Source organism: Brassica napus, chromosome C9 (genome assembly GCF_020379485.1).
Source record: "Brassica napus cultivar Da-Ae chromosome C9, Da-Ae, whole genome shotgun sequence".
Lineage (NCBI taxonomy): Eukaryota > Viridiplantae > Streptophyta > Magnoliopsida > Brassicales > Brassicaceae > Brassica > Brassica napus.
In genome coordinates, this window is record NC_063452.1 from 7,154,800 (window position 1) to 7,178,440 (window position 23,641).

The following is a 23,641-nucleotide window of genomic DNA, read 5'->3' on the forward strand; positions in this document are numbered from 1 at the left end:
TGATTCATTCAGTCCAAAGGTGGACGATAAAGAAGTCCATTTAGTCCTGAGATGGACGATGCAGAAGTCTTGTTTTAGACACTGATCTGATTAGTCCATAAGAAGGACGATGAAAAAGCCTTTGATTTTGGTTTATTTTATACTAACAATCCCAAAAAGAGGTTATTTGGTTTTGTTGATTTGTTTCAGACAAGTTATGTTTTACACATGGTGGTACACGTATATCACATCAACATCATCCAAGATTTTGTGTGTCTGTATTTGAGGTCGATGACTCAATATGTTCGATCAGATTGTGGCATGGCCGATGGTAAAGAAGAACCAACTATCATGTTCAAGGACGAAGCATATTCTGCCCAAGATCTTCATCACCCACGGATTGCAGAAAATTGGAGAGGTCCAAGGGACCTTCAGTAATGTCCAAATCAGGGGGAGTAATGTGTGTTGTACTCTTTTTACTTCACCATGGTTTTGTCTCAATTGAGTTTTCCTGGTAAAGTTTTAATGAGGCAACATTAAAGCACATTACAAGCTCTAAATGGTTATGACATCCAAGAGGGAGTGTTATCAACCAGATTGTGGATGGCTCATAACCAAAAAATTATGATTTGTAATCTTTCGTTTTATCTATGACGGTATAATCTCCTATATAAGGAACCTCTATGTTATGAATAAAAATAGACTTTTTCGTTACTTTTATAACAATAACTAAAAAATTTTACTGAATCTTGATACTTAACCATATTCATCAATAGGAAACAAGTTTATACTGTAAATGATTTTTTTATAAGATATCAAAATTTAGCAAAAAAAAAAACTAAATAGCGGAGGCATTCTTGTTTTCTGTAACTCTTTTGAGGAATGGCCCAATCAAAATGCATAAGGCCCAAAACTGGCCCAAAGAATAAGGCAAACTCTCTGTCTAAATAAGAGGCTTTATGGGAGACATTTGATTCTCAGGGTTTTTGAGATACACCATAAACCTAACCGCCGTTTAAACCTTCCGCTGACATTGACCATTAAACCTAATCCTCGAGGGCACTGCTTACACACACATTACCTTGAGAATCAGAGGAAGCAACGATCTGCTAAGTTCGGCTGCTTCATCTATGGCCGCTGTAAAGGATTCGGGCTTCGAAGCCCTTGAGAAGCTTAAATCAACTGAACCACCTGTTTTTCTAGCGCCGAGCTCGATCTCAGAGGTGGCTCGTGCTGCGTCTCAGTATCTCTTCACCAAGCTGAAGCCGCACAACCCTAAGTCTCCTTTCGACGAGCTCTTGGTTGATGGTTTCGACGCGGAGCAGATTTGGCAGCAGATTGATATGCAGTCTCAGCCTTTGCTGTCAAGCTTGCGTCATGAAGTCAAGCGGTTTGCTAAAAGCCCTAAAGAGATTCGCAAAATCGGAGATTTGGCGGTCGAGGCTTCTCATGAAGGGGATGTCGATGAGATGGATATGGATGATGATAATGATGTTGAGGATGACGATGATGAGCTCGAAGCTGATGAAAGCGAAGGAGAGGAGGAGGAGGAGGATGGAGAAGAAGAAGAGGAAGATGAAGAGGAGGAGGAGGAGGAGGAGGAGAATGAAGGAATAGAGGACAAGTTCTTCAAGATAAAAGATTTGGAGGATTTCTTAGAGGAGGGTGAGGCTCAAGAGTATGGGACGGACTACAAAAACAAGAAAGGATTGTCAAAGGGAAAGAATCAAAATTTGAGTGATGATGATTATGATGAGGAAGACGAAGAAGATGAAGATGAAGATGAGGAGGATGAGGAGGTAAACACATAAATATTGCTCAGGAATATATATTGGATTGAATGTTTTACAAATTTAGTTAGTTTCTTTTTGTTTCTATCGAATGATTTTGATTTGTTATTGTCCTCTCTAGTTTGGTGCTTTTGCTGGTGATGACAACGAAGACGCTGACAATTTGGGAAAGGCGAGGTTTGGTTCTTATGCTCTCTGTTTTTCAGTGAATGAGCTTATTGGAGTGTCGAGATTAGGCAATCCTTCTACCTGATTTTTGTTCTAAGATTTGTATTCTTTATCCATTATAATTAGGTATGAAGATTTCTTTGGTGGTAAAAAGAAAGAGACAAAAAGGACGATGAAAGATGTCATTGAAGATGAGGAAGCTGGAGATGGAAACCAGGTACTATAATTCTTAAAATCATTGTGATAATGCGTTGACTTCATTGCTCATTTGTGATCTGACTAACTCTTCTTCTTCTTTTAGGCCACTGAAAAACTCTCTACCCATGAGAAAGAACTGCTAAAGCTTCAATCCAAGATTGAACAGATGGAGAAAGCAAACTTAGATCCTAAACACTGGACTATGCAGGGAGAGGTAACCTAACCATGTTTCACTCCACTATTAACACTCAGAAAAAAAAATGAAATGTTGCTTTCTGTAGCTGACTTTATGTATGATTTCTCTTGTTGAAAGGTAACTGCTACAAAGAGGCCAAAGAATAGTGCTTTAGAAGTTGATTTAGATTTTGAGCACAATGCCAGGCCTCCTCCTGTAATCACAGAAGAGGTCACAGCCTCACTTGAGGATATGATCAAGAGCCGAATCATTGAGGTAAAGTTACCTTTGGCTGTAGTTTGTAACAAAAGTCTCTTTTGTTTCTTTTCCTTGACTTTTGCATAACTGATCTTGTGACTTTCTTAGGCTCGTTTTGATGATGTTCAACGTGCGCCTAGCCTGCCCACTAAATCCAAAAGAGAAGCCAAGGAATTGGTGAGTTTTATTGAAGAACTATTACCCTTGTTCTCATATTTTCCCCTGGATAACAGTTGATGAAGGTGAATATAATCCGTTTTGTTACTTTTGGAAATGTGCAGGACGATAGTAAAAGCAAGAAAGGTCTGGCCGAAGTTTACGAGGTTTGTATGATCTACAAGATTTTATTGTTTTCTTACGTTTTTTGAGAGAGAACCAAACTTACATATGTATTTGGTCCATTTGGCTATTTGCAGGAAGAATACGTGCAGAAATCTAATCCAGCCTTTGCTCCAGCTACTTTCTCTGATGAACTAAAGAAAGAGGTTCCCACTTGATTTTTTTTTTCTGTTTACGTATCGATCTTCTCCCTTCCATTGTTCAGTCTATTTATCACACTCATATTTTTGTTTTTACAAACGTTAAATCAGGCAAGCATGCTATTCAAGAAACTATGCCTGAAGTTGGATGCTCTCTCCCACTTCCACTTTACACCTAAGCCAGTATGTTTTTTTTTTTGGTTTAGATCCTAAATGATGATGTTTATTCATATTTGCTACGCACTGAAACAGCTTTAATACTCAAAAACTTTCAGGTAATAGAAGAAATGTCTATACAGACAAACGTCCCAGCCATAGCAATGGAAGAGGTAATTCTATTGTTTCCTTTCAACTGTTTTTTTTTTGTTTGATTGAGATGAGAGCACCATTGTACTAAGCAACTTGCTCTGTGTACTTTGTATAGGTTGCGCCAGTGGCAGTGTCAGATGCAGCAATGCTTGCTCCAGAGGAAATATTTGCGGGTACAGGCAAGATTAAGGATGAGTCAGAGCTTACACAGGAAGAGAGGAAGAGAAGGAGAGCTAAGAAGAAGAGAAAGTTCAAAGGTAAGGCAGTGAACAACATCATGTTGGTTATAAGACGAACGGCCTACATTGTCATAGTTATTGTTTCTAACATGTTTTACATGTCGCTTGTGGAACAGCTGAATCTGCAAATCATCCGGTGAAGAAGGCGCGGGATACTAATACAGAGATCCATAACACCGGTACTTTTTTCACATTAGATATTTGAGGATATTAAAAATATCAAATGTTGAACGTTTAGTACTCTTTGGAAGTTGCAGGCAATGAATAACAGGTGAAAGATTGGGGGGGGGGGGGGGGGGAGAGAGAGAGATACAGCCGTGCGGATTCAAGGTCAGAAGAGTTCAGTCAAGAGCAGTTGTAGAAGAAAGCATCTACTAAACACAGACTGCTTCAAGATTGGATAATATAGTTTTGCATGTGTTTTAATATTTTGAAACTTTTTTGAACTTTTTAAGGTCGAGAATTTTGTTCGGATGGGTGGTTTTGGCATGTATCCGACTATAATGAAACACGCCCCCTTTCACTAAACTTATATAGTGAGACGAAATGTTGATTTTTATATTATGCACTTTTTAAAGCTCTTTTGTTAAGTGTCACCCAAAAGTTAATAATGTGATTGTAAAGAGGCTGCAAATAAGGCTTAAAAAGAATACAAGTTAAGATAAAACTCACACACATAAGACCTATATTGGTGCTAGTGCAACCTAGGGCCGGCTCATTGGGGGACAAACGGTGCGACCGTCCCGGGTCCAAACCCGTGTCCCACGTATAATAATAATTAAAGGATCTAATTTTTTTTATAAATCTATATTTTTATATATAAAAAATTATAAATATAATAAATAAAATTGGAAAGGGTCCAAAATTATTTGATATGTATATAGTTTTATTTTCATTACAAAATATTACTGATTAAATTTTAAAAATATTTTAAATATATAAATTTTAGAAAATAAAAAAAAAATTTTTTGTCCTAAGACCTTGAAAGTGCTGAGCCGGCCCTGGTGCAACCGTGTTGGATGGAGCTCATGTTGTAAAGTAAGTCATGGTTGAGTCAGGAGCTCTTGACGCAGGTTTTGGGGAGGGAGTTCAGCTAGATTAGGGATTTGTTTACTTTGTCTGTGTTGCGGCGATTAGAAGTAGGTGAAAGGGCAATGTCATAGATGGTTTTAACGTAAGGGGTCGTTGGGATTAGGACAAGATGCTACACCGCTATGTTTGTACACGAGGAGATGCCACGTTAACCGGTTATCTGACGTCATAAAAGGATTCATAAAGTCCTGATCTATATTACATAAAAGTTGAAGTTATAAGCACCATCAATATCAAATAACGTAAACTAATAAAAGTAAAAACTTTATAAATGTATTAACTTAATGTCTATAATGAGTTTTCGAAATTCAACATAAATAATTATGTAATTATTTTCACAATTATTTCTTTCAAAATAATGAATTTTTTCTTTAATAAAAAAGATATGATAGTGCAATATCAAAATAGTAAAAATCCAAATTTGTATAGCAACAATATGTAAATTGTCATAATCTTTAAAGAGATAAATAGCAAACTTCGTGACCACAATTTTTTTTATTTAAGGTCATTCAATATGTTACCATTACAACTGATTTTGAGGCTATAAGTTACATAAGATTTAAAACGACCGATTGTAATATCACAAATAATTTGTTTTCATTTGTTAATATGTCCAAAAATTGTTCATTTCAAAATAAAAAAGAAACTAATATCAAATTAGTTAAGTTAACAAAAATGGAACATTATAAATTATAAATTATAAATAAGTTGACTTAATATATAATATTTTTTTACATTTAACATAAAAATATAAATACAAAGTAATAATTAATTTAAAAAATGCAAGACTTTCAAAAAATTATGAGTAAATAAATTTAACTCATGATTTTCAAATTTTAGGCTATATGCTAATGAAAATATTCACAAATAACTATTACTATGTATAAGTTGAAGGTATAAATAATGGAGAATGTTCACATAATGTTTTTAAAACACCAAAAATATGTTAAATCATCATTTTATTTACTATATAAGAAGTAAGCTAAAAAGCCATTGAGAATATACACATAGTATTATAAGATACCAATCTTTTTTTTTTTTGACAGAAATAATAGCTAAACTAAGATAAAGGCCCTTATTATAAGATACCAATCAAAATATAAAAAAAATATAAAAATATACCAATCAAAATATAAAAATCATAATTTTAGTTCACTATTTTTAAAAATGTTTAAATTTCCAAAATTGATTATTTGAACACAAAATGGAATTCAATATCAAAAAGACAAACTACTAAATAAATAATTAAAATGGAAGTGACTGATATATATACACTAAGTATTTCGAAATTTAACATAAATCTATATTATATAAAAGTTTAGGAGATTATTAAAAAACGTTGAGGCTACAAGTACTGAAGGTGTCCACACATGATTTAAAATAACCAATCATTATTTTTATTTTTGTTTTCAAAAATATTAATATTTCAAAAACAATTTTCATTTAAAAATAAAATAGAAATCAATATCAAACAAAGTAAGTTAACAAAAGTAAAACATTATAAATAAATTCACTTAATATATATATATATATATATAATATTTTCAAAATTTAACATTAAAATAAAATACAAAATAAGAATTACTTTTAAAAAAATACAGGGCTTTTGAACAATTATAAGTAAATAAATTTAACTCATGATTTTCAAAATTTAGGCTATATGCTATTGAAAATAACATATACAATATGTAAGTTGAGACTATAAGTCACTGAGAATATTTACATATTATTTTTAAATACCAAAATATGTTAACATCATTTTATTTAATATATAAAAGTTGAGGCTATAAGTCATTAAAAGTACACACATATGATTATAAACAACCAATCAAAATATATATGAAAAATCATAATTATAGTTTACTATTTTTAAAATGTTAAAATTTCCAAAACTGATGATTTCAATACAAAGTAGAATTCAACATCAAATAGGGCAAACTAATAAATAAATCATTAAAATGGAATCGACTCATATATATACTAAATATTTGGAAATTTAACAAAAAGTAACTAAAACAAAGTAAAATATAAAGAATACACGATTTTTAACTTGTAAGAACACAAAATAAAATATACTCTTCAAAATAAAAATTCAAAAAGTGTATTTTCAAAATAAATTAGAAATCAATATCAAACGTATTTTCTTTAATAATATCCAAATCAAAAAATCGCATAATCCTCATGAACAAAGAACACATTAAGAAATATAGGGTTTAGAGTGAATGAAGAATAACAGTGAATAAAAGCGAAAAAACATCCGCGATGGAAAGTAAATCTTACAAGCCGAAGACAAAATCCAATAAAAATGTATCACACCATAAAAAATGGATATACTAGTGAATAATTCCAATTTAAAAACAAGATTGAAAATTTACGCTCGCTATCTCTGAAAGATGTTAAGTAAGAGACCAAAGTGAGAATCTCAAGCCACAATTTATTTATGAGTTTCAAATTATTTTTAATCAATCAAAAGAAATTAACAAATTTATCCATTAATGTTTCCAATATTAATCAAGACTTTTATCTTATGTTTTGACAAATATTTTTTTAGTTAGTTACAGTTGAAATCTTCATAGAAACTAACCAAATAAGTTATACTACAATAAATCTAATATGGTGTGATTTACAAGATTTTCAAAAATTATTGTTCTTAAAGAAAACTACATGATAAATTCTTGTAATTATTAGTCTAATTCACCTAATATAACATATAATTTTTTAAGTAAAATAATTCTAACAAAATGCTTTCTGTTGAGTTATGTCGAAGAAAATATTTAGAGATAAATGTTTATAAGATAGATGAAAAATAAAGAACCTAAGAAAGCATATCAAATAAGTTAGTTAAGATTTTAAATAAAATTTATTACGAATACCAAAAATAAATCAGCATAAGAGATAACATAAAAGAATGATAGAATGAACAATCAATATGAATTTATCAATATAAATATATTGTCTAATTATTATATTCAACAAACTAAAAACTCAAAATTACGATGAATATGCTATCTAAGATTTTTTCTATAATATCGTCAACATTTAGCAACTAGAAAAAAATTTATCAAAATTATGTAATAGTTTTCAAAGGATCTTAAAAATCTTCAATGTAAAATCCAAAACACAAAAAAATTAAATATTATACCAAAAAAAAAAATTATAATATATTGTAATACATTCTACGATCTTGCAAGCTTAACTACATTTCAAATAATTAATTAAATCAGGTAGTAAATAAATCTAATACTTTAGATTTTCAATATTGTTAATTCAATAAATAAAATGTTACATAGTATTAGTTAAATTCATTATATTTGCTTTACATTTTATATTATCTTACAAATGGTTTTTAATATTAACTAAAATTCATCAAAATATTTAATATGATTAAATTTTAGATCTAAATATTATACCATCACATATATATATCATAATCACACATTAATTAATTGTAAATTTTTTCTGACTACAAAGTAAAATTTGATATTATGCAGCTAATTTTATTGTTTATGTTATTCAAATAAAATATATGTAAAATGTAGGATAGAGTATTATATAATGTATTAACAGTTTACATGCATCAAGAAATTTATATAATATTTTAAAATGAAAATTATATTTTTTTTTCAAAAATTATGAATATGTTTATAAACATAATTATTATATTTATAAATACAAATAACTAAATAGCTAACAAGAAGGTATAGTTATAAATAAAAATAAATAATAAATCGAGAAATCATATTTCAGATAAAAAATTATATAAATCAATTAAATAATTAGTTTAAAATTTATTATAAAACTAAACTAAATTTTTAATACATACTCGCGAGTATAAAATCTAATTATTAAAAAAAAGAAGCCTTGGAGAAGAGGTCTTGGTGATGGTTGGGGTAAAAGCCTTGGAGAAGAGGTATTTTTTCCCTCTTCTGTATATATCTACTCTGTTTCTGCACCTTCTCACAACGATGTCATATCACATTCACTCGATTGGGTTATAGATTTGATGACTTTAGGTCTGAATGATATGGTTTTTATTGATCATCCCCGGGATCGAACTCTTGGTTTTACTCGATGTTTGATTTAGGTTGTTGTTAACTGCTTGATATTGATTTTTTCTAATTGGGGAACCTTGACTGATGCAGAATCATGCCTACGTTTTCTGCTGCCGTTTTTGATACAACACTAAAGGATCATCAGCAAACGAAAGCAAAAATATTCTCTTGTCTCTATGCCACTCCTAAAGAGATCCCACTTCCTTATTCCCCGTATTCCTCCCCTCCATCTCCCTATATCGTCAACCTCAAAGCACGCAGACCAACTCCTCTTTTGAAGAGCTCCTTTGATGATGTGGAGGCGACGACTACCTCCTCCACATATTCAGAGGATGACACCAATGGCGTTTTGGGACGTCCTGTTTGGGATTCTACTCCCCCTCAGGGGAACTTTTGGGGCAAGAAGTCTGCAAGTCATAAAAGTAATGGTGACATCGGAAGCGCTGATGATGACAATTGTCTAGCATGCGAAAGTTACCTGTTGGAGTCAGTCAGAACAAAAGCTAACAAGGATCATGTACCTGAATATTTCTATGACAGAGGCCAATCAGTAAGCTTTACAAGCAATTCAGATGTACGAGATGATGCAAGAGCTGATAATTCACACAACCGCTCTTCATCTGGTGGAGAGTTTTATGATGCTCGTGATGGTAACTCTCTGCACCTTTTCTTTTTAATTTTTCTAGCGTATCAGTGCTTTTTATTTTCCGCTGTGAAGTAGCCTTTTTGCCTTACTGTGTTCCTTTTCCAGAACTATCAACCGACAGCGGAACGCCGAGTTCAGTTAACAACGTTGAAGCTGAACTGAGGTTGAGTTTGCTGATGGAAAGCGAGAAGAGAAGGCAAGCAGAGGAGACTCTGGAGGAAATGCAAGTTCAGTGGCGGAGGCTCCGACAGCAGTTGGCCCATGTGGGTCTGTTCCTTCCTCTAGATCCCACCAGCACCCAATACAGCATGAACATAGCAGATGAACTACGTTGTCAACTCGAGTTCACCAGGTTTGTCTCTGACTCACTTGACATTGAGTTGGCCAAGGCAGAGGTAGAGATGGAGATGACTTCTGAGCTCGAAGCTAAGAAGTTTGAAATCTCCCAGTTATCTAACCGCCTTCACTATTCCGAGACTGTAAACCAGGAAATGTCCCAGCGCAACCAAGAGGCCATAGGTAGGAGAAACAAAAAGTCGAGAATATTTTTATATATATATATTTTTTGCTCTTTAATATCTCACAATGCTTAAACTTTGTTGATACCAGAGGATGCAAGGCGAGAGAAGAAGAAGAAGAGAAAGAGGAGGCAGAGATGGATTTGGGGATCAATTGCAGTAAGCATCACGCTTGGTGGTGTAGTCTTGGCTTACCCTACCGCAAATTCATTGAAACCTCAGCCCTCACCAATCAATGAGGCTCCCTAGTCAGATACTTAGGAGGAAGAAGCAAAGGTTTAGGCTTTTTTTGTGAATATGGTTTGCTTTTTGTACCTAAGTTTCTAGAGATTTTTGAATATGATGAGGAAAATCACTCAGCAGCTTCATGCTGCGACCGTGTGTACAAAGGATCGTTGTTCTCATACCAATTTTGTTAGTTCGTGTCCTGTATTTGCACTGTTATCTCCGCGGGTTTCTGAGCTCCAACATATAGTAAAGGTAGAAATTTGTGACTTAATTATATTTAAGGGACTAAATAGAAATAGAAAAAAAAAAGTAAAAGCGGCGTCGTATGAAGATCACATATCGTTCCTCGGCTAATCTCACAAACCAGTGAGAGAGCTATCGATTCAAAAAAAAAGACAAATCCGACAATGGCGGCGGCCTCTCCGAATATTCCACCCACTCTTTCCCGCTACAAATTCTTCTCTACTTCCGTCGTTGAGAACCCTAACTTCTCTCCACATCATCACAACATCGACACTCGTCGTCGGCGGAGACTGATCAAATCGCATCTTCAAGCGCAGAACAATACTACCGCTATCAGCTACGGCGATCCTCGGACGGAACTCGCCTCCTCGAAGAAGCTGTGGATCAGGCAACAACGAAGCTTCAGCGAAACGGAGGTTGAGCAAGGACAATTAGGAGATGATGATGATGAAGAAGAAGAAGAGCTAGAGGCGAGCCTGCTCTCGTTGAGCGTGAAGCCGGACAGAAACATGGCGTTGCTCGACGATTACGAGATGGAGGAGCTTGGCCACACTCCTCCTCATACTAATCATCGCAGCGGTTAGTTTTCCTCCGTTTATTCCTCATAGGAAGATTAGTTTCGTTGCTGACTAGGATATGATGTGTGTAGGATACGTGGCGGTGGTTGGGATGCCGAACGTGGGGAAAAGCACGCTTTCGAATCAAATGATTGGTCAGAAGATCTCCATTGTTACTGATAAGCCTCAAACCACGAGGCATCGGATTCTCGGTATCTGCTCTACCCCTGATTATCAGGTTTTGAATCCTTTCTCTTATAAAAAACGATTCTGGAATTTGATATACATTAGAATATTAAGAAGCAATCTTGGTGTTGCACAGATGATACTTTATGATACGCCTGGTGTAATCGAGAAGAAGATGCATAGGTTAGACACTATGATGATGAAGAATGTCCGTGACGCTGCCATCAACGCCGACTGCGTTGTCATTCTTGTTGATGCTTGTAAAACGCCTGCTAATGTATTATGCTGCTTCTCTGATTATTATCTTTTTCTTAAGTGAAGTTTGAGTATTCCATCTCATAGTTTTGGATTGTGTTTATGTGCTAGATAGACCAAGTCTTGAAAGAGGGCTTGGGAGACCTCCAAAAGAGGCCACCCATGCTCCTTGTTATGAACAAGAAAGATCTCATTAAACCTGGTGAGATTGCCAAGAAACTCGAGGTTAGTTTCTCGTGTGTAGTTGTTTCACTATAAAACTTGAGATGGATATTAGGTGGAGTCATGGGAATGTTCTTTGCTTAATAGACGCTGCAACTCTTTTGCAGTGGTATGAAAAATTTACTGATGTTGATGAAGTTATACCTGTGAGCGCAAAGTACGGACATGGAGTAGAGGATGTGAAAGAGTGGATCTTATCCAAACTTCCCTTTGGCCCACCTTATTATCCCAAGGTATTATTGGAAAAAAATAAACTCTCTCCTTTGCTTTAGAGCAGAGCTTGTTGACTAATTTGCTTAATATTTGTGAGGTGTATTTGTATTTGCACATGCAACAATTTGCTTCCTTAATGTTTTTACGGGTATTGGGCTTTGTAGGATATTGTGAGTGAGCACCCAGAGAGATTCTTTGTTGCTGAGATCGTTAGAGAGAAGATATTTATGCAGTACCGAAATGAAGTTCCTTATTCATGCCAGGTAAACTGGCAAGTTTTTTAAACATGGTTTCTTCTCTCTTGAGTCATGTTTTCAAAACCTGGTTTCTTTTCTCTTCGATATGGCAGGTGAACGTGTTGAGCTACAAAACTAGACCAGCTGCAAAAGATTTTATTCAAGTGGAAGTAGTAGTGGATAAAAATTCACAGAAGATCATCCTTATAGGAAAAGTAAGTATACAACTCTTAACATCCAAACGGTAAATGCTGATTTGCATTGAGCAATCCTTGGTTTTGGGCCTATCAATATAAAATGCTTGTGGCTAGGTTTTGTGGACATTCATAATAAAATGCATACTAACATGTAAACGATTGACGAAACTGCAAATTGGGTTTATAAGCTGACTAATTTAGCTGAACTGGGTTCCAATAATTGATTTTGTGGACAGTCATAATAAAATCCACACCATGTAAATGATTGATGAAACTGCAAATTGGGTTTATTAGTTGTTTTGCTCAAAGATCAGTAGGGTCTCAACTGAAGACAAGTTTAATGCTGGCTGATTTAGCTGAAATGTGGTTCAATGTGATACTATATAGGAAGGGAAAGCTTTGAAGACGCTAGCAACGGCTGCTCGACTTGACATTGAAGATTTCCTTCAGAAAAAAGTCTTCCTTGAGGTGCTTATAAATATTCATAGAGTATTATAATTGATTACATGTATAAATTTCCAATGAGTACACGATTGATTACGAATTAAATGGGGAATGAAGGTGGAAGTGAAAGTGAAAGAGAATTGGAGACAAGATGAGGGACTTCTCAAGTACTATGGATATGGAGGACAGATCAGAGCTATGTAAGTAAGTAAGTAGTGTGTCGTGATCTGTTGCCTTCAAATGGGCTATTATGAAGAAGATTAGAAAGAGCAAATGGTAGGGCTCGGTCAGCTTTTTTTCCCCATTTTGTTTTGTTTGTATTTAACCGATACGGCTCAGCCTCAGGTTAGCTTTTATTTTCAATCTCAATCCAGGAAAATTAAAACTCGTTTTACTTCTTTTGTTTTGTTCCACTAAACTAACCACCGAATATTTATTTCATAATCACATATAGTAGTCTCTCAACCTACTATATAAACAATTAGTAGGTAAATTTTACTTTTCTTAAAGTTGTTATTGTCATGGGCTAAAGCTCATAATACATTAGCTTTAAACGCCAAAATTTATATTAAAATTTTGAAAGATCAAAAATTGTGGTGTACAAGTTTATGAACAATTTTTTTTTAATGTTTAGACAACCAACTACATAGGACCGCACATACGTGATTTGTGGCCGGTGATAAATAGTAGAGTGAAGTGTTTGTTTTTGGTTGGGTTTAGATCCGCTTATTGCGCCTATGCCTCTTCTGGCTGCTAAAGTGTTGAGAGTGAGCTTAACAAACAATTTAACTGAGAGACAATAAATTTATGTACTTTTGCTTTGTCGTCAACCCAAATGAAAACTCTAGAGAGCAACAACGGCACGTGAGCCTTCTTTATTATTTCTTTCGCCTCTGCCTTTAAATTAAAATGTAGAGTTGCCGACCCATAAATTAGAAACAAATAAAGTTAGAGGGCTCTGTCTGAATACTATCCATGAATGGGAAGACGCGTGGGTTGCTGCCATAACAGCCTACGAAATGCTGCCATGTGTAACGTGATCCGATACTGAAGCAGTGATGCATGAATACGGTTACGCTTGCGTGTTAAGTGGGTCTCACTCGAACTTTCTTAGCCTTGATTGGGACCAGAATTAGCGGAATCACCTGCTTTGCTTCCTACTTAAACACCTTTTCAAAGTGTAAATTTAACTGATACTTTGAGATTGTCACACATTATTTTCCTTATAGTATAACAATTTGAATTTTGAGAAATACTTCCACCGAATAATCAACCACTCGTAAATTGCATATATATATTCCCAATACATGAATATGCGTGTTTAAGACTCTTAAATGAGATTAATGCTCTAAAACGGTTATAGTTTGTGTCCATAAATACCTACTTTAAGACAAGAGAGAAGAAGAGTGTAAGAGAGCACACAACAACTACAAAGAAGAACAAAATAAGAGAGAATGAAGCCCTTTTGTCTGATTATATTCCTATCGATCGTGATCCAACAAAGCTACTTGAAGCTAGGAGCTGATGCGTCTTCGAGGGATGGGTTTGTAAGAACCAAAGGTGTTCAGTTTAGCCTCAATGGCTATCCTTATTACGCTAACGGCTTCAATGCCTATTGGCTCATGTACGTCGCCTCCGATCCAATCCAAAGGCCTAAGATCTCTGCCGCCTTCCAAGAGGCCTCTAGCCATGGTCTGACCGTAGCTCGAACCTGGGCTTTCAGTGACGGCGGTTACAGGCCTCTCCAGTATTCCCCTGGCTCTTACAACGAGGATATGTTTCAGGTAATGCCACTAGACTAAGAACACGTGTGCTTATATCAGAGATTAAATTCTCTCACACAGTTAATTATAAAGATCAAACCAGTTTATGTTTCACTCTTTGAGGTTCTCTGTTTAGTCTTATTTAGGTTTTCTTTTAGTCTGAGGATCTTGTGACCAAGTTTTGAGATTCTCTGTCCATGTTTCTTTCTAAAGATTTGATATTTTTTTCTGGTGAAAAGGGTTTGGATTTTGCGATAGCTGAAGCAAGAAGGAATGGTATAAAGATCATACTGAGCTTTGCTAATAACTACGTGAGCTTTGGAGGGAAGAAGCAATATGTGGACTGGGCTAGAAGCCAAGGCCGTCCTGTATCTTCTGAAGACGACTTCTTCACAGACTCTCTTGTTAAAGATTTCTACAAGAACCATATCAAGGTTTCATTCCCTCACTTTTTATACCATTCAACCCAACGCAAAAAGAAAAAGAAGTGATGGCTTTCTCAGCTAAGCCTTTTTGAAATCCACTGCAGGCTGTGCTGAACAGATTCAATACTTTCACAAAAGTTCAATACAAAGATGACCCAACAATTATGGCTTGGGAGCTCATGAATGAGCCTCGTTGCCCCTCAGATCCAACCGGAAGAACCATTCAGGTTTTCACCTAAACATATTTTCAAACCTATAATAACTTGTATAGTCTTTATTTTGTTTTTGGTTGATCTAACTTGTTGGTTTTGTTTTATTTTTAAATTATAAAACAGGCTTGGATTACTGAAATGGCTGCTCATGTGAAATCACTAGATAGCAACCACCTGCTTGAAGCTGGCCTCGAAGGTTTCTACGGCCAGTCCTCACCTCAAAGCAAGACTCTGAACCCACCAGGCCAGTTTGGAACAGATTTCATCGCCAATAACCGCATCCCGGGAATTGATTTCGTCACTGCTCACTCTTACCCCGACGAATGGTAATAATGCCCCCATAAATGTGTCTTTAGACCCAGTCAGTTAGAGAAAAAAAAACACTTCTTCAACGCTTTTTTTTTGTTTCTTCAGGTTTATAGACGCAAGCGAGCAATTCCAAATGGAGTTCTTAAACAAATGGCTGGACGCACACATCCAAGACGCTCAGAACGTTCTCCGCAAACCCATAATCTTAGCAGAGTTCGGTAAATCAACTAAGAAAGCAGGCTACTCTCCCGCGCAGAGAGACGTCGTCTTCAACACCGTGTATACCAAGATCTACGAGTCTGCCAAACGAGGAGGAGCCGCAGCGGGAGGACTGTTCTGGCAACTCTTGGGCAACGGAATGGATAATTTTCAAGATGGGTATGGGATCATACTCGGCCAAAGCTCCTCGACGGTTAACGTCATCGCTCAGCAGTCGCGGAAGCTGACTTTGATTCGCAAAATCTTCGCGAGGATGATCAATGTGGAGAAATGGAAGAGAGCCAGAGGATATGGACCAGTAGGAAAAGGAGGTCACTATATTCCGAATTGACCACATGCAAATAGAGTCTTCTTGTAATAGTGTTTACTTCTGTTTTCGAAATCGTACGATCCAACGAATGTTATTAGTGATAGAATAGTGATGCTTTACTATTACTTATTTAGTAGTTTAGTAATAATAAAAAAAAACTTTGAATCTTCAAACCGACAGCTTTTGCCTTTTGGTAATGGTGCTTGCGAAATCAAGTACGACGTGTCGTTTTCGTAAAATAGTTTCAAACTGTGTGGCGGGTCACCTCCATCGTCCAACGTCTTGTCAATGTTTTCATACCAGGAGTAAAACAAACACCCACATTATGTGAAATTAAGTACGACGTGTCGTTTTCATAAAATAGTTGGAAACTGTGCGGCGGGTTTCCACCGTCGTCTAGTCAAATGTTTACACCAGGAGTAAAGAAAACTAAAACAAAACACCCGCTTATGATGAGAAATGGCGGTAGATTCCGACAGTTTTATACAGCTTCGGTTTCATTGCTTGAGAAACCTGTCGACAAGTTTGTGCACCAAACCCGTATCCCAATTCAGGCGGTTTCTTTCGATACGAATTACCAGCTTCGACAACTCATTGATTCGGGGAATCTGCGAGATGCTCGCCAAGTGTTCGACAAAATGCCGCACAGAGACGTCTTTTCATGGACAGCCATCATTCAGGGATACGTAGCTGCCTCAAACCACGACGAAGCGCTGATTCTCTTCTCCGCAATGCACGTCGATCCTCGCGTCTCAGCAGATACCCACGTGCTGAGTGTTGCACTCAAAGCTTGCGGTCAAAGTTCCAACGTTTCGTTTGGAGAATCTTTACACTCTTTTGCGGAGAAAACTTCTCTGCTCAGCTCTGTCTTCGTCGGAAGTGCTTTAATTGATTTGTACAAGAGAACCGGAATGATCGACAAGAGCTGCAGAGTTTTCAGTGAAATGGATTTTAAAAATACGGTGACGTGGACAACAATCATAACGGGCCTTGTTCACGCTGGTCGCCACAAGGAAGGGCTTTGTTACTTTTCGGAGATGTCGAGGTTCAGAGAACTGCCTGATACGTTTACATTTGCCATTGCCTTGAAGGCTTGTGCCTGTTTGCGTCAGCTCAGATACGGACAGGGGATTCATACTCATGTGATTGTGAAAGGCTTCGGTGCCGTCCTATGCGTGGCTAACTCTCTCTTCACAATGTATACCGAGTGTGGGGAAATGGCAGACGCGCTGCGTTTGTTTGAGAGTATGAGTGAGAGGGATGTTGTTTCGTGGACAAGCCTTATCACTGCGTATAGCCGTATAGGCCAAGAAGAAAACGCTGTGAACACATTCTTACAGATGAGAAACTCTGAAGTATCTCCCAATGAACAAACGTTTGCGTCCATGTTCGCTGCATGCGCGAGTCTTTCTAGGCTCGTTTGGGGAGAGCAGATCCACGGTAATGTTTTCTCTCTAGGGATAGTTGATTCTTTGTCAGTTATCAACTCTATGATGAAGATGTATTCAACATGTGGGAAGTTAGACTCTGCTTCTGTTCTGTTCCGAGGAATGAGATGCAGAGACATTATCTCGTGGAGCACGATCATCGGAGGGTACTCTCAAGGCGGATTTGTAGAAGAAGGTTTTGAGTATTTCTCATGGATGAGACAATCAGGGACAAAGCCTACTGATTTCGCTCTCGCTAGCTTGCTGAGCGTTTCGGGAAACATGGCTGTTCTTGAGCAAGGCAGGCAAGTCCACGCGCTTTCACTTCACCTCGGTTTAGAACAGAACCCCACAATACGCAGTGCGCTGATTACTATGTACTCGAAATGTGGAAGCATCGCAGAAGCTTCAAAGGTATTTGAAGAAACGAACATAGCTGATATTGTTGCTTTGACAGCTATGACCAACGGATATGCAGAACATGGAAAGAGCAAAGAAGCTATCGATCTGTTTGAGAAGAGTCTAAACGTTGGTTTCAGACCCGACGCTGTGACTTTCATCAGCGTCCTCAACGCCTGCGCTCATTCGGGACAGCTCGACCTCGGTTTTCACTACTTCAACGTGATGCGAGAGAGGTACAACATGAGTCCAGCCAAGGAACACTACGGTTGCATGGTTGATCTGTTGTGCCGAGCAGGGCGGTTAAGCGAAGCAGAGAAGATGATCGATGAGATGCCGTGTGAGAAGGATGACGTGGTCTGGACCACGCTTCTCAGAGCGTGTACGGCCAAAAGAGACATTGAACGTGGGAGAAGAGCGGCGGAGAGGATATTGGAGCTGGATCCTACTTCTTCTACTGCGCTCGTAACACTAGCTAATATATATTCGAGCACAGGGAAGTGGAAAGAGGCTGCGATTGTAAGGAAGAGTATGAAATCAAAAGGCGTGATGAAAGAGCCTGGATGGTCTTCGATTTTGATCAAGGATCAGGTTTCAGCTTTTGCATCTGGTGGTCAGTCTCATCCACAATGTGAAGATATATACAGTATCTTGGAATTAGTAGTTCATAGATACGATTGTGCAATAAAGGGAGCTTTTGAGTCGACTCAAATTTGTGATCCTTAACTCTTTAAGTGGTAAGGGTGATTACTATGTAGCTCAGACAATGTGGAATCAAAAGGAATACTATTAAAGCATTTAACATGTCATCTGTCTTCTTTGGACCAGTTTAGTAGCACATAAACTGCAGAACCTAAGGCAGATGCAGCAGCAACCGTAAAGACGGCTATCTGTACTGGGAATGATGAGGCAAAAGCTTGGAGAACAAGTGATTTCCAAGTGATGTACCATAAGGTGCAGTAAACAGAACCAAAGATGGCACCCACCACCACTTGACTGGTCGTGTGAAGCTTCTGAGACACCCTTAACCATGTCTGCATAAAATTAACATGAGTGTGCGTGTATATTTCGTGCTATAGATATGAAGAGAGAGAGAGAGAGACTTACAAAGTAAGAAGCCAATGCGAGGATGAAGCCACTAAGGAACAGAGAGAGTGGATTAGTTCCAAGCCACTCCATAACTGGGGGGAAACATAAAAGTAAAATCATCTTTGAGAGTTTGACCAAATGCAAAGAAGAAACAATTGAGTAGCTGCTAACCAGAGAAGAGGGTAAAGAGAGAGATGAAAGAAATGGATTGAGCATGAGAGGATGGCATCCCAGGATCAGAACGCAATGTTGCAACCGGTCTCTCTTGGTTAAGTATGCGTTTTAGAGTAACCGAAAGCAGAGAGTTGGAAATAAAGCCAATGACAGCCCACAAGGATGCACCATCATGTCTTAGAAGCAGAACTGATCCAAACAGAGCAGCTACAACCCATTTGCTCTGCCATTTAAACAGAGAGATTGTAATGTTTCATTATAGTCAAAACATTTTTGTGTGCTACAGAGAATTCGAATACCAACCAGACGATTAGCGGCGGCGTTGATCCCAACACCGACCAAATCATTCGACGGATTATTAATGAAAGCATCTTGCTCGAGCGTCTCAAACCGTTCTTCTTCGCCGTCTCTCAAGGCATGAGTTTTGACTAAATAGGCCATAGTTTTAGGGGCAGAGAAAGAGCAAAGACTCCTCCTATTCAAAGGAAAGATTAAGCTACATCTTTGATATCGAGCGGAACTAGTGTAAGCTGGATCAGATGAATGTTGAAAATAAAAATTGCAGGTAGGTTTGTGGAAGAGAGCAAGAGATGACGACGCTGCTGCCAATGCCATTTCCAAAATGAAAAGAAAAGTCAAAACCGGTTACTATAAGAAGTAAGAACCTTTTAAACGTCCATCGTACAAACATCAACTCTTCTTCTCTACTGCGAACGTGTTTGTAATTTTCATGTTCCTTTTAAAAGGGGCATACTTGATCGTCAAAAGCCCATATCTCTATAGTCATCATTATGGGCCTATTTCCCTCATTTTCATAAATTAGGCCCATTAAAAACTCATGCAACACTAAGATTCTACTTTGCTTCTTGTGATTATGTGGAAGGAATTTGTTCCTTTTGATTAAGCCAATGGATATGGGGGAAAATGAAAAGAGAAAAATGAAAATTGATGATGAATATGGGTGCTGGCAAGTTGAATTGCTGAAACTCGAATATGACGAAAATAATGCATCAACGGTGTGAAGGCCGTGTACACGTCGTTTATGCTTCAGAATATTATTAATGTCTCATCGTTTCGGAACATTTGTTGCTTATTTTCGATTTTTCTAGACACTCACTACATGTGATAAATAAAAATTATTTTGATATCCTAATATGAAAAGTTTATCTATATTGGAGGTCGAATATAATATGCTTAACAAGCTTTGCACTGGCACTGGGAAATAAAATAAAAATAGAACAAAAACATTTGACCAATTAAATTAATATACGTATACTTATAAATATATTCTTGGTTATCTTTTATAGTTTTTATATATTCATGCTGATGTGTAAATAGATTCTCGCACGTAAAAGTTTTCCAGTTTAACTCACATTACTATATTTTAAACTATTTATTTTATCCAAAAATAATAATCAACTAGATTAAGACCCGCACCTTGCGCGGAATAAAAATTATATATATAAATTATTTTAGGTATTATATGTTCTTACATATTATGAAATAATAAATATATATTAAATAATTAAAAGTCAGTAACTATTACATATATAATAAAATTGGTGAGAACGTATAAATCAATTTTATTAATACAAACAATTTTTTTTTAAATTTGATAGGATATGTAATTAAATTTAAATGATATTAACATGCATAGTATATTTTTAATATTAATGTCTATTTTTTTTTAATGGTGTTTTCTACTCATATGTTTTTTTTTGATCATGTGTATCTTTAATAGCAAAAACTTTAAATTACTGATAACAAAATTTTCGTTGTGGGACTAATAATTTTAGTAATTGATGATTTAAAAAAATTTATCAACGTTAGTTCAAAACTTTTATCAAAAAAATTATTCAAAGTAAATTTTGAAACTAAAATATTTATTTATTCAATATGGTTTATAGTTTAATTTAGAATGATATATATATACATATATATTTTAAATGTTAATGATTAATTAAATTAGACTTTTACTTATATGATTTTGTAATCATTTGTATTTTGTCATAACAAAAATTTTAAACCATGGATCGCAAAATTTGAATGTGAGACTTTTAACAATTTTAGTAATTTATAGTCATTTTTTAAAATTCAAAATATAAAATATACAGAAAAATCTAAATTTTTATAATATGGTTATTTTGTTTTTTTTAAAGTTATTTTAATAGTTTTAAATTAAACAAATTTGATAGAAGATACATTTTTTTTATCACATCTTTTTTATTCAAAATCATTAATTGTCATATATACTTTACCCACATTAGGCAATTCCGTAATCTTTATTTAAGGAAATAATAATTGACATTAATAATAAATTTATGGTTAGTTTAATAAAAAGTTTATTATATAATTAGATGGATCAACCTATTTCTCTAGTAATTCTAAGAATCATCCTATTGATGACATGTGGCTACAAAAAGAAGTTGTAATGTTTCACAAATAATATATAAGGGACTTTCGATTATAGCTTTTGATTGTGGATAGTGGATATTAAAAAATGTTACTCCCTCTGTTCCTGAAAATAAGATTTTCTAAAGTATGCACGTTTATTAAGAATTTAATAAATGTTTATAATTTAATTTATTTTTTACTTTATTATACACTTTCCAATAACTTTCCACCAATGAAATTTAATCAATTCAAATATTCTTAATTAATGTTTCTCAAAAGTGTAAAAAGTACCTTAACAATATAGAAAATCTATCTTTGTGGAACAAGAAAAAAATCTAAAACATCTTACTTTCGGGAACGGAGGTAGTATAATAGTAAAAGCACCGAATATCTCAAACAACAACAAAACCTCCATATGTTTCCTCGCTTAAAGGCATGGTTAATTTACTTTACACAAGAATGTTCTACTCTCTTCATAATATCACTTTTGATTGTTATGGGAGTTTATTTTTATCCATAACATTATGGAACCTCTGTTATACAAAAATCTCGAATCCAAAACTAATCGATGATAGTCATGTATGACAGTTAGTTTTGATCTTTCATGTCAATTTTTATTGGAGAATCTTTAAATGAATAATAAATTCCTAGTAAGACTGTAGACAAAATAAATTACACGAGGTTACAAACTGTAGTTAGGTTGGAGACTTGGAGTGTGGCTTTCCACACGCCAGATCGTCTTGTCGTTGGAGGTGAAAACTGGGTGTATTTTTTCTTTTCTTTTTGTGCAACTGGGTATATTTTTTCGTTATATATTACTACTAGTATTATTCAAAGATGTCATGATGCGTCTATCATTCTGACAAACTCAATCTAAAAGTACAGTTTTACACACAATGTTGTGCCAGAAAATGAAGAAGACTTTGAGTCAAATATGGGAAAAGAAGAAGAAGACTTTAAATACGGTATCGTGTCGTACCAAATAGTCCCTGAAATTCACGATGATTTTTGTCACTGACCACATTGCTTACAGTGGTCAAACCTTTGAATCAGGGTCTCAACAATGAAACAATTAACAATCTACTTCCCTACTTCCTACTCCTATGAATTATACTAGTATGGTACTTCATTTTTACCAAGTTAAATACGACAACAATATCTAGTTATAAATTTTATACTGACACAAATCTTCGCCTGCGTGCAAGTGTGTGCCTGTGGATATTAGAATGATGCTTGGATAGTATTACATACGAATTTAAAAGTGAACTAATTAAAGTAAGCATATATATTATGTGTATATTAATCTCTCCTAGTCGATCCAGCCTGTGATATCCATTAGCCACAAGTATCCCCTAATTAGGACCATTATTTAGAAGATTTCTAGTGATCCTAGACTCCTAGTAATATTTTATGAAAATTATGGCAGTAAATATTGTTTTTATTTCTTTTTTTGGCAATAAATATCGTTAAACTATTGTGACTACGTATTTCAGCCGGTCCAGTATATAGATAAGGTTATTCGCAATAGGATCTCATGGCCTAGCTATCCAATAAACTAGTGCATTCTTAACTTTGTTCGTGGATATAATTCACTTACACTTTTTAAACATTTGTTCGCAATAGGATATCTGATCGTTTAAACATTGGTTCTATTTTTTCTTTCTTTTGAGTTATCATTCATAAACACATTGTCGACGCATGTAAAAAAATGTATTGTAACCGTTTTAGCTGATCAATAAATATCACAAATTAAACAAATTGTTGAAACGTTGTACCTAGTTTTATTTTGTTTCCTATTGTTGTTGCCCTGATGGTGATAAAGAAAAACCTGCAGGACTATACTAGTGTCTAATACTAATTGTCTGCTTAATAACACATTTTGATTGTCAATTCTGCATGTAAGGCAGTAGGGGTGTAACCTTCTTCGTTCTTTCTCTTTTTTTTTTTCTTTTTTGTTTAAAAACCTTTTTCTTTCTTCATGAGTTTCAAGTACATACTAAGTTTTATACAATCCGGCCGAGATATCGTTCTTTAGCTGTTGAGAGAGTGAATGAGAGTGAGAGTCAACAGTTAGTCTCACTTGACATTAATATTTTCACGTTACAAGAATCAGTTAAGAAAACTTAATCTATTCATATTAGAACCAGTCTTTGTCAGTTTATCAGGTAAGTTTAGTTGTAACGTCGCATTGAATACTAATTCTTGTGTGTTTTCTCCGATCCGGTCAACTCTCCGG

At 35.4% G+C, this 23,641-nt stretch overlaps 6 protein-coding genes across 7 annotated transcripts; 5 read left to right on the forward strand and 1 right to left on the reverse strand.

The window, feature by feature from the left end:
• The first annotated feature begins 958 nt into the window (after positions 1 to 958).
• Positions 959 to 4,177, forward strand: LOC106357673 (U3 small nucleolar ribonucleoprotein protein MPP10-like). Of its 2 annotated transcripts, none has more exons than XM_048767893.1 (13): positions 959 to 1,778; positions 1,891 to 1,946; positions 2,064 to 2,154; positions 2,239 to 2,349; positions 2,449 to 2,586; positions 2,677 to 2,745; positions 2,850 to 2,891; positions 2,985 to 3,053; positions 3,159 to 3,230; positions 3,323 to 3,376; positions 3,472 to 3,613; positions 3,712 to 3,774; positions 3,847 to 4,177. In XM_048767893.1, exons 1-13 carry the CDS (start codon positions 1,110 to 1,112, stop codon positions 3,861 to 3,863), a joined length of 1,593 nt encoding a protein of 530 aa, XP_048623850.1. In that variant the 5' UTR covers positions 959 to 1,109; the 3' UTR covers positions 3,864 to 4,177. The 2 variants fall into 2 exon arrangements, with proteins under 2 accessions (XP_048623850.1, XP_048623851.1); XM_048767894.1 differs by having other exon boundaries at positions 3,853 to 4,177.
• A 4,448-nt stretch (positions 4,178 to 8,625) lies between these two features.
• LOC106357674 lies at positions 8,626 to 10,339 on the forward strand. The gene is made up of 4 exons (XM_013797358.3): positions 8,626 to 8,700; positions 8,830 to 9,389; positions 9,491 to 9,904; positions 9,995 to 10,339. Exons 2-4 carry the CDS (start codon positions 8,834 to 8,836, stop codon positions 10,150 to 10,152), a joined length of 1,128 nt encoding a protein of 375 aa, XP_013652812.2. The 5' UTR covers positions 8,626 to 8,700; positions 8,830 to 8,833; the 3' UTR covers positions 10,153 to 10,339.
• A 112-nt stretch (positions 10,340 to 10,451) lies between these two features.
• Positions 10,452 to 13,078, forward strand: LOC106357675 (GTPase ERA-like, chloroplastic). The gene is made up of 9 exons (XM_013797359.3): positions 10,452 to 10,953; positions 11,024 to 11,169; positions 11,254 to 11,394; positions 11,484 to 11,597; positions 11,702 to 11,827; positions 11,972 to 12,070; positions 12,157 to 12,258; positions 12,628 to 12,708; positions 12,802 to 13,078. The coding sequence occupies exons 1-9, from the start codon at positions 10,539 to 10,541 to the stop codon at positions 12,886 to 12,888; spliced, it is 1,311 nt and encodes a 436-aa protein (XP_013652813.2). The 5' UTR covers positions 10,452 to 10,538; the 3' UTR covers positions 12,889 to 13,078.
• Positions 13,079 to 13,878: 800 nt separating this feature from the next.
• On the forward strand, positions 13,879 to 16,095 carry LOC106357676 (mannan endo-1,4-beta-mannosidase 7-like). The gene is made up of 5 exons (XM_013797360.3): positions 13,879 to 14,468; positions 14,687 to 14,881; positions 14,977 to 15,099; positions 15,208 to 15,410; positions 15,499 to 16,095. Exons 1-5 carry the CDS (start codon positions 14,139 to 14,141, stop codon positions 15,941 to 15,943), a joined length of 1,296 nt encoding a protein of 431 aa, XP_013652814.1. The 5' UTR covers positions 13,879 to 14,138; the 3' UTR covers positions 15,944 to 16,095.
• A 202-nt stretch (positions 16,096 to 16,297) lies between these two features.
• LOC106357677 (putative pentatricopeptide repeat-containing protein At3g47840) lies at positions 16,298 to 19,645 on the forward strand. Its single transcript, XM_013797361.3, has 2 exons — positions 16,298 to 18,485; positions 18,577 to 19,645. The coding sequence occupies exon 1, from the start codon at positions 16,327 to 16,329 to the stop codon at positions 18,472 to 18,474; it is 2,148 nt and encodes a 715-aa protein (XP_013652815.1). The 5' UTR covers positions 16,298 to 16,326; the 3' UTR covers positions 18,475 to 18,485; positions 18,577 to 19,645.
• On the reverse strand, positions 18,451 to 19,626 carry LOC106357678 (lipid phosphate phosphatase epsilon 2, chloroplastic-like). Its single transcript, XM_013797362.3, has 4 exons — positions 19,315 to 19,626; positions 19,009 to 19,234; positions 18,856 to 18,929; positions 18,451 to 18,782 (listed from the first exon to the last, which is right to left on the reverse strand). The coding sequence occupies exons 1-4, from the start codon at positions 19,624 to 19,626 to the stop codon at positions 18,555 to 18,557; spliced, it is 840 nt and encodes a 279-aa protein (XP_013652816.1). The 3' UTR covers positions 18,451 to 18,554.
• Positions 19,646 to 23,641: the final 3,996 nt, after the last annotated feature.

Bases quoted from the DNA above. Each gene is read 5' to 3' on its own strand.
- LOC106357673 (XM_048767893.1), top strand. From the start codon at position 1,110: ATGGCCGCTGTAAAGGATTCGGGCTTCGAAGCCCTTGAGAAGCTTAAA. The intron at 2,155-2,238 runs GTACTATAATTC...TTCTTCTTTTAG, and splicing joins AAGCTGGAGATGGAAACCAG to GCCACTGAAAAACTCTCTAC. The intron at 3,377-3,471 runs GTAATTCTATTG...TACTTTGTATAG, and splicing joins CAGCCATAGCAATGGAAGAG to GTTGCGCCAGTGGCAGTGTC.
- LOC106357677 (XM_013797361.3), top strand. From the start codon at position 16,327: ATGTTTACACCAGGAGTAAAGAAAACTAAAACAAAACACCCGCTTATG.
- LOC106357678 (XM_013797362.3), bottom strand. From the start codon at position 19,626: ATGGCATTGGCAGCAGCGTCGTCATCTCTTGCTCTCTTCCACAAACCT. The intron at 18,930-19,008 runs GTTAGCAGCTAC...GTTTCCCCCCAG, and splicing joins TCTCTTTACCCTCTTCTCTG to TTATGGAGTGGCTTGGAACT. The intron at 18,783-18,855 runs GTAAGTCTCTCT...AATTTTATGCAG, and splicing joins TCGCATTGGCTTCTTACTTT to ACATGGTTAAGGGTGTCTCA.
- LOC106357676 (XM_013797360.3), top strand. From the start codon at position 14,139: ATGAAGCCCTTTTGTCTGATTATATTCCTATCGATCGTGATCCAACAA. The intron at 14,882-14,976 runs GTTTCATTCCCT...AATCCACTGCAG, and splicing joins TCTACAAGAACCATATCAAG to GCTGTGCTGAACAGATTCAA. The intron at 15,100-15,207 runs GTTTTCACCTAA...ATTATAAAACAG, and splicing joins CAACCGGAAGAACCATTCAG to GCTTGGATTACTGAAATGGC.
- LOC106357675 (XM_013797359.3), top strand. From the start codon at position 10,539: ATGGCGGCGGCCTCTCCGAATATTCCACCCACTCTTTCCCGCTACAAA. The intron at 11,598-11,701 runs GTTAGTTTCTCG...ACTCTTTTGCAG, and splicing joins AGATTGCCAAGAAACTCGAG to TGGTATGAAAAATTTACTGA. The intron at 12,071-12,156 runs GTAAACTGGCAA...TCGATATGGCAG, and splicing joins AAGTTCCTTATTCATGCCAG to GTGAACGTGTTGAGCTACAA.
- LOC106357674 (XM_013797358.3), top strand. From the start codon at position 8,834: ATGCCTACGTTTTCTGCTGCCGTTTTTGATACAACACTAAAGGATCAT. The intron at 9,390-9,490 runs GTAACTCTCTGC...TTCCTTTTCCAG, and splicing joins GTTTTATGATGCTCGTGATG to AACTATCAACCGACAGCGGA. The intron at 9,905-9,994 runs GTAGGAGAAACA...TGTTGATACCAG, and splicing joins GCGCAACCAAGAGGCCATAG to AGGATGCAAGGCGAGAGAAG.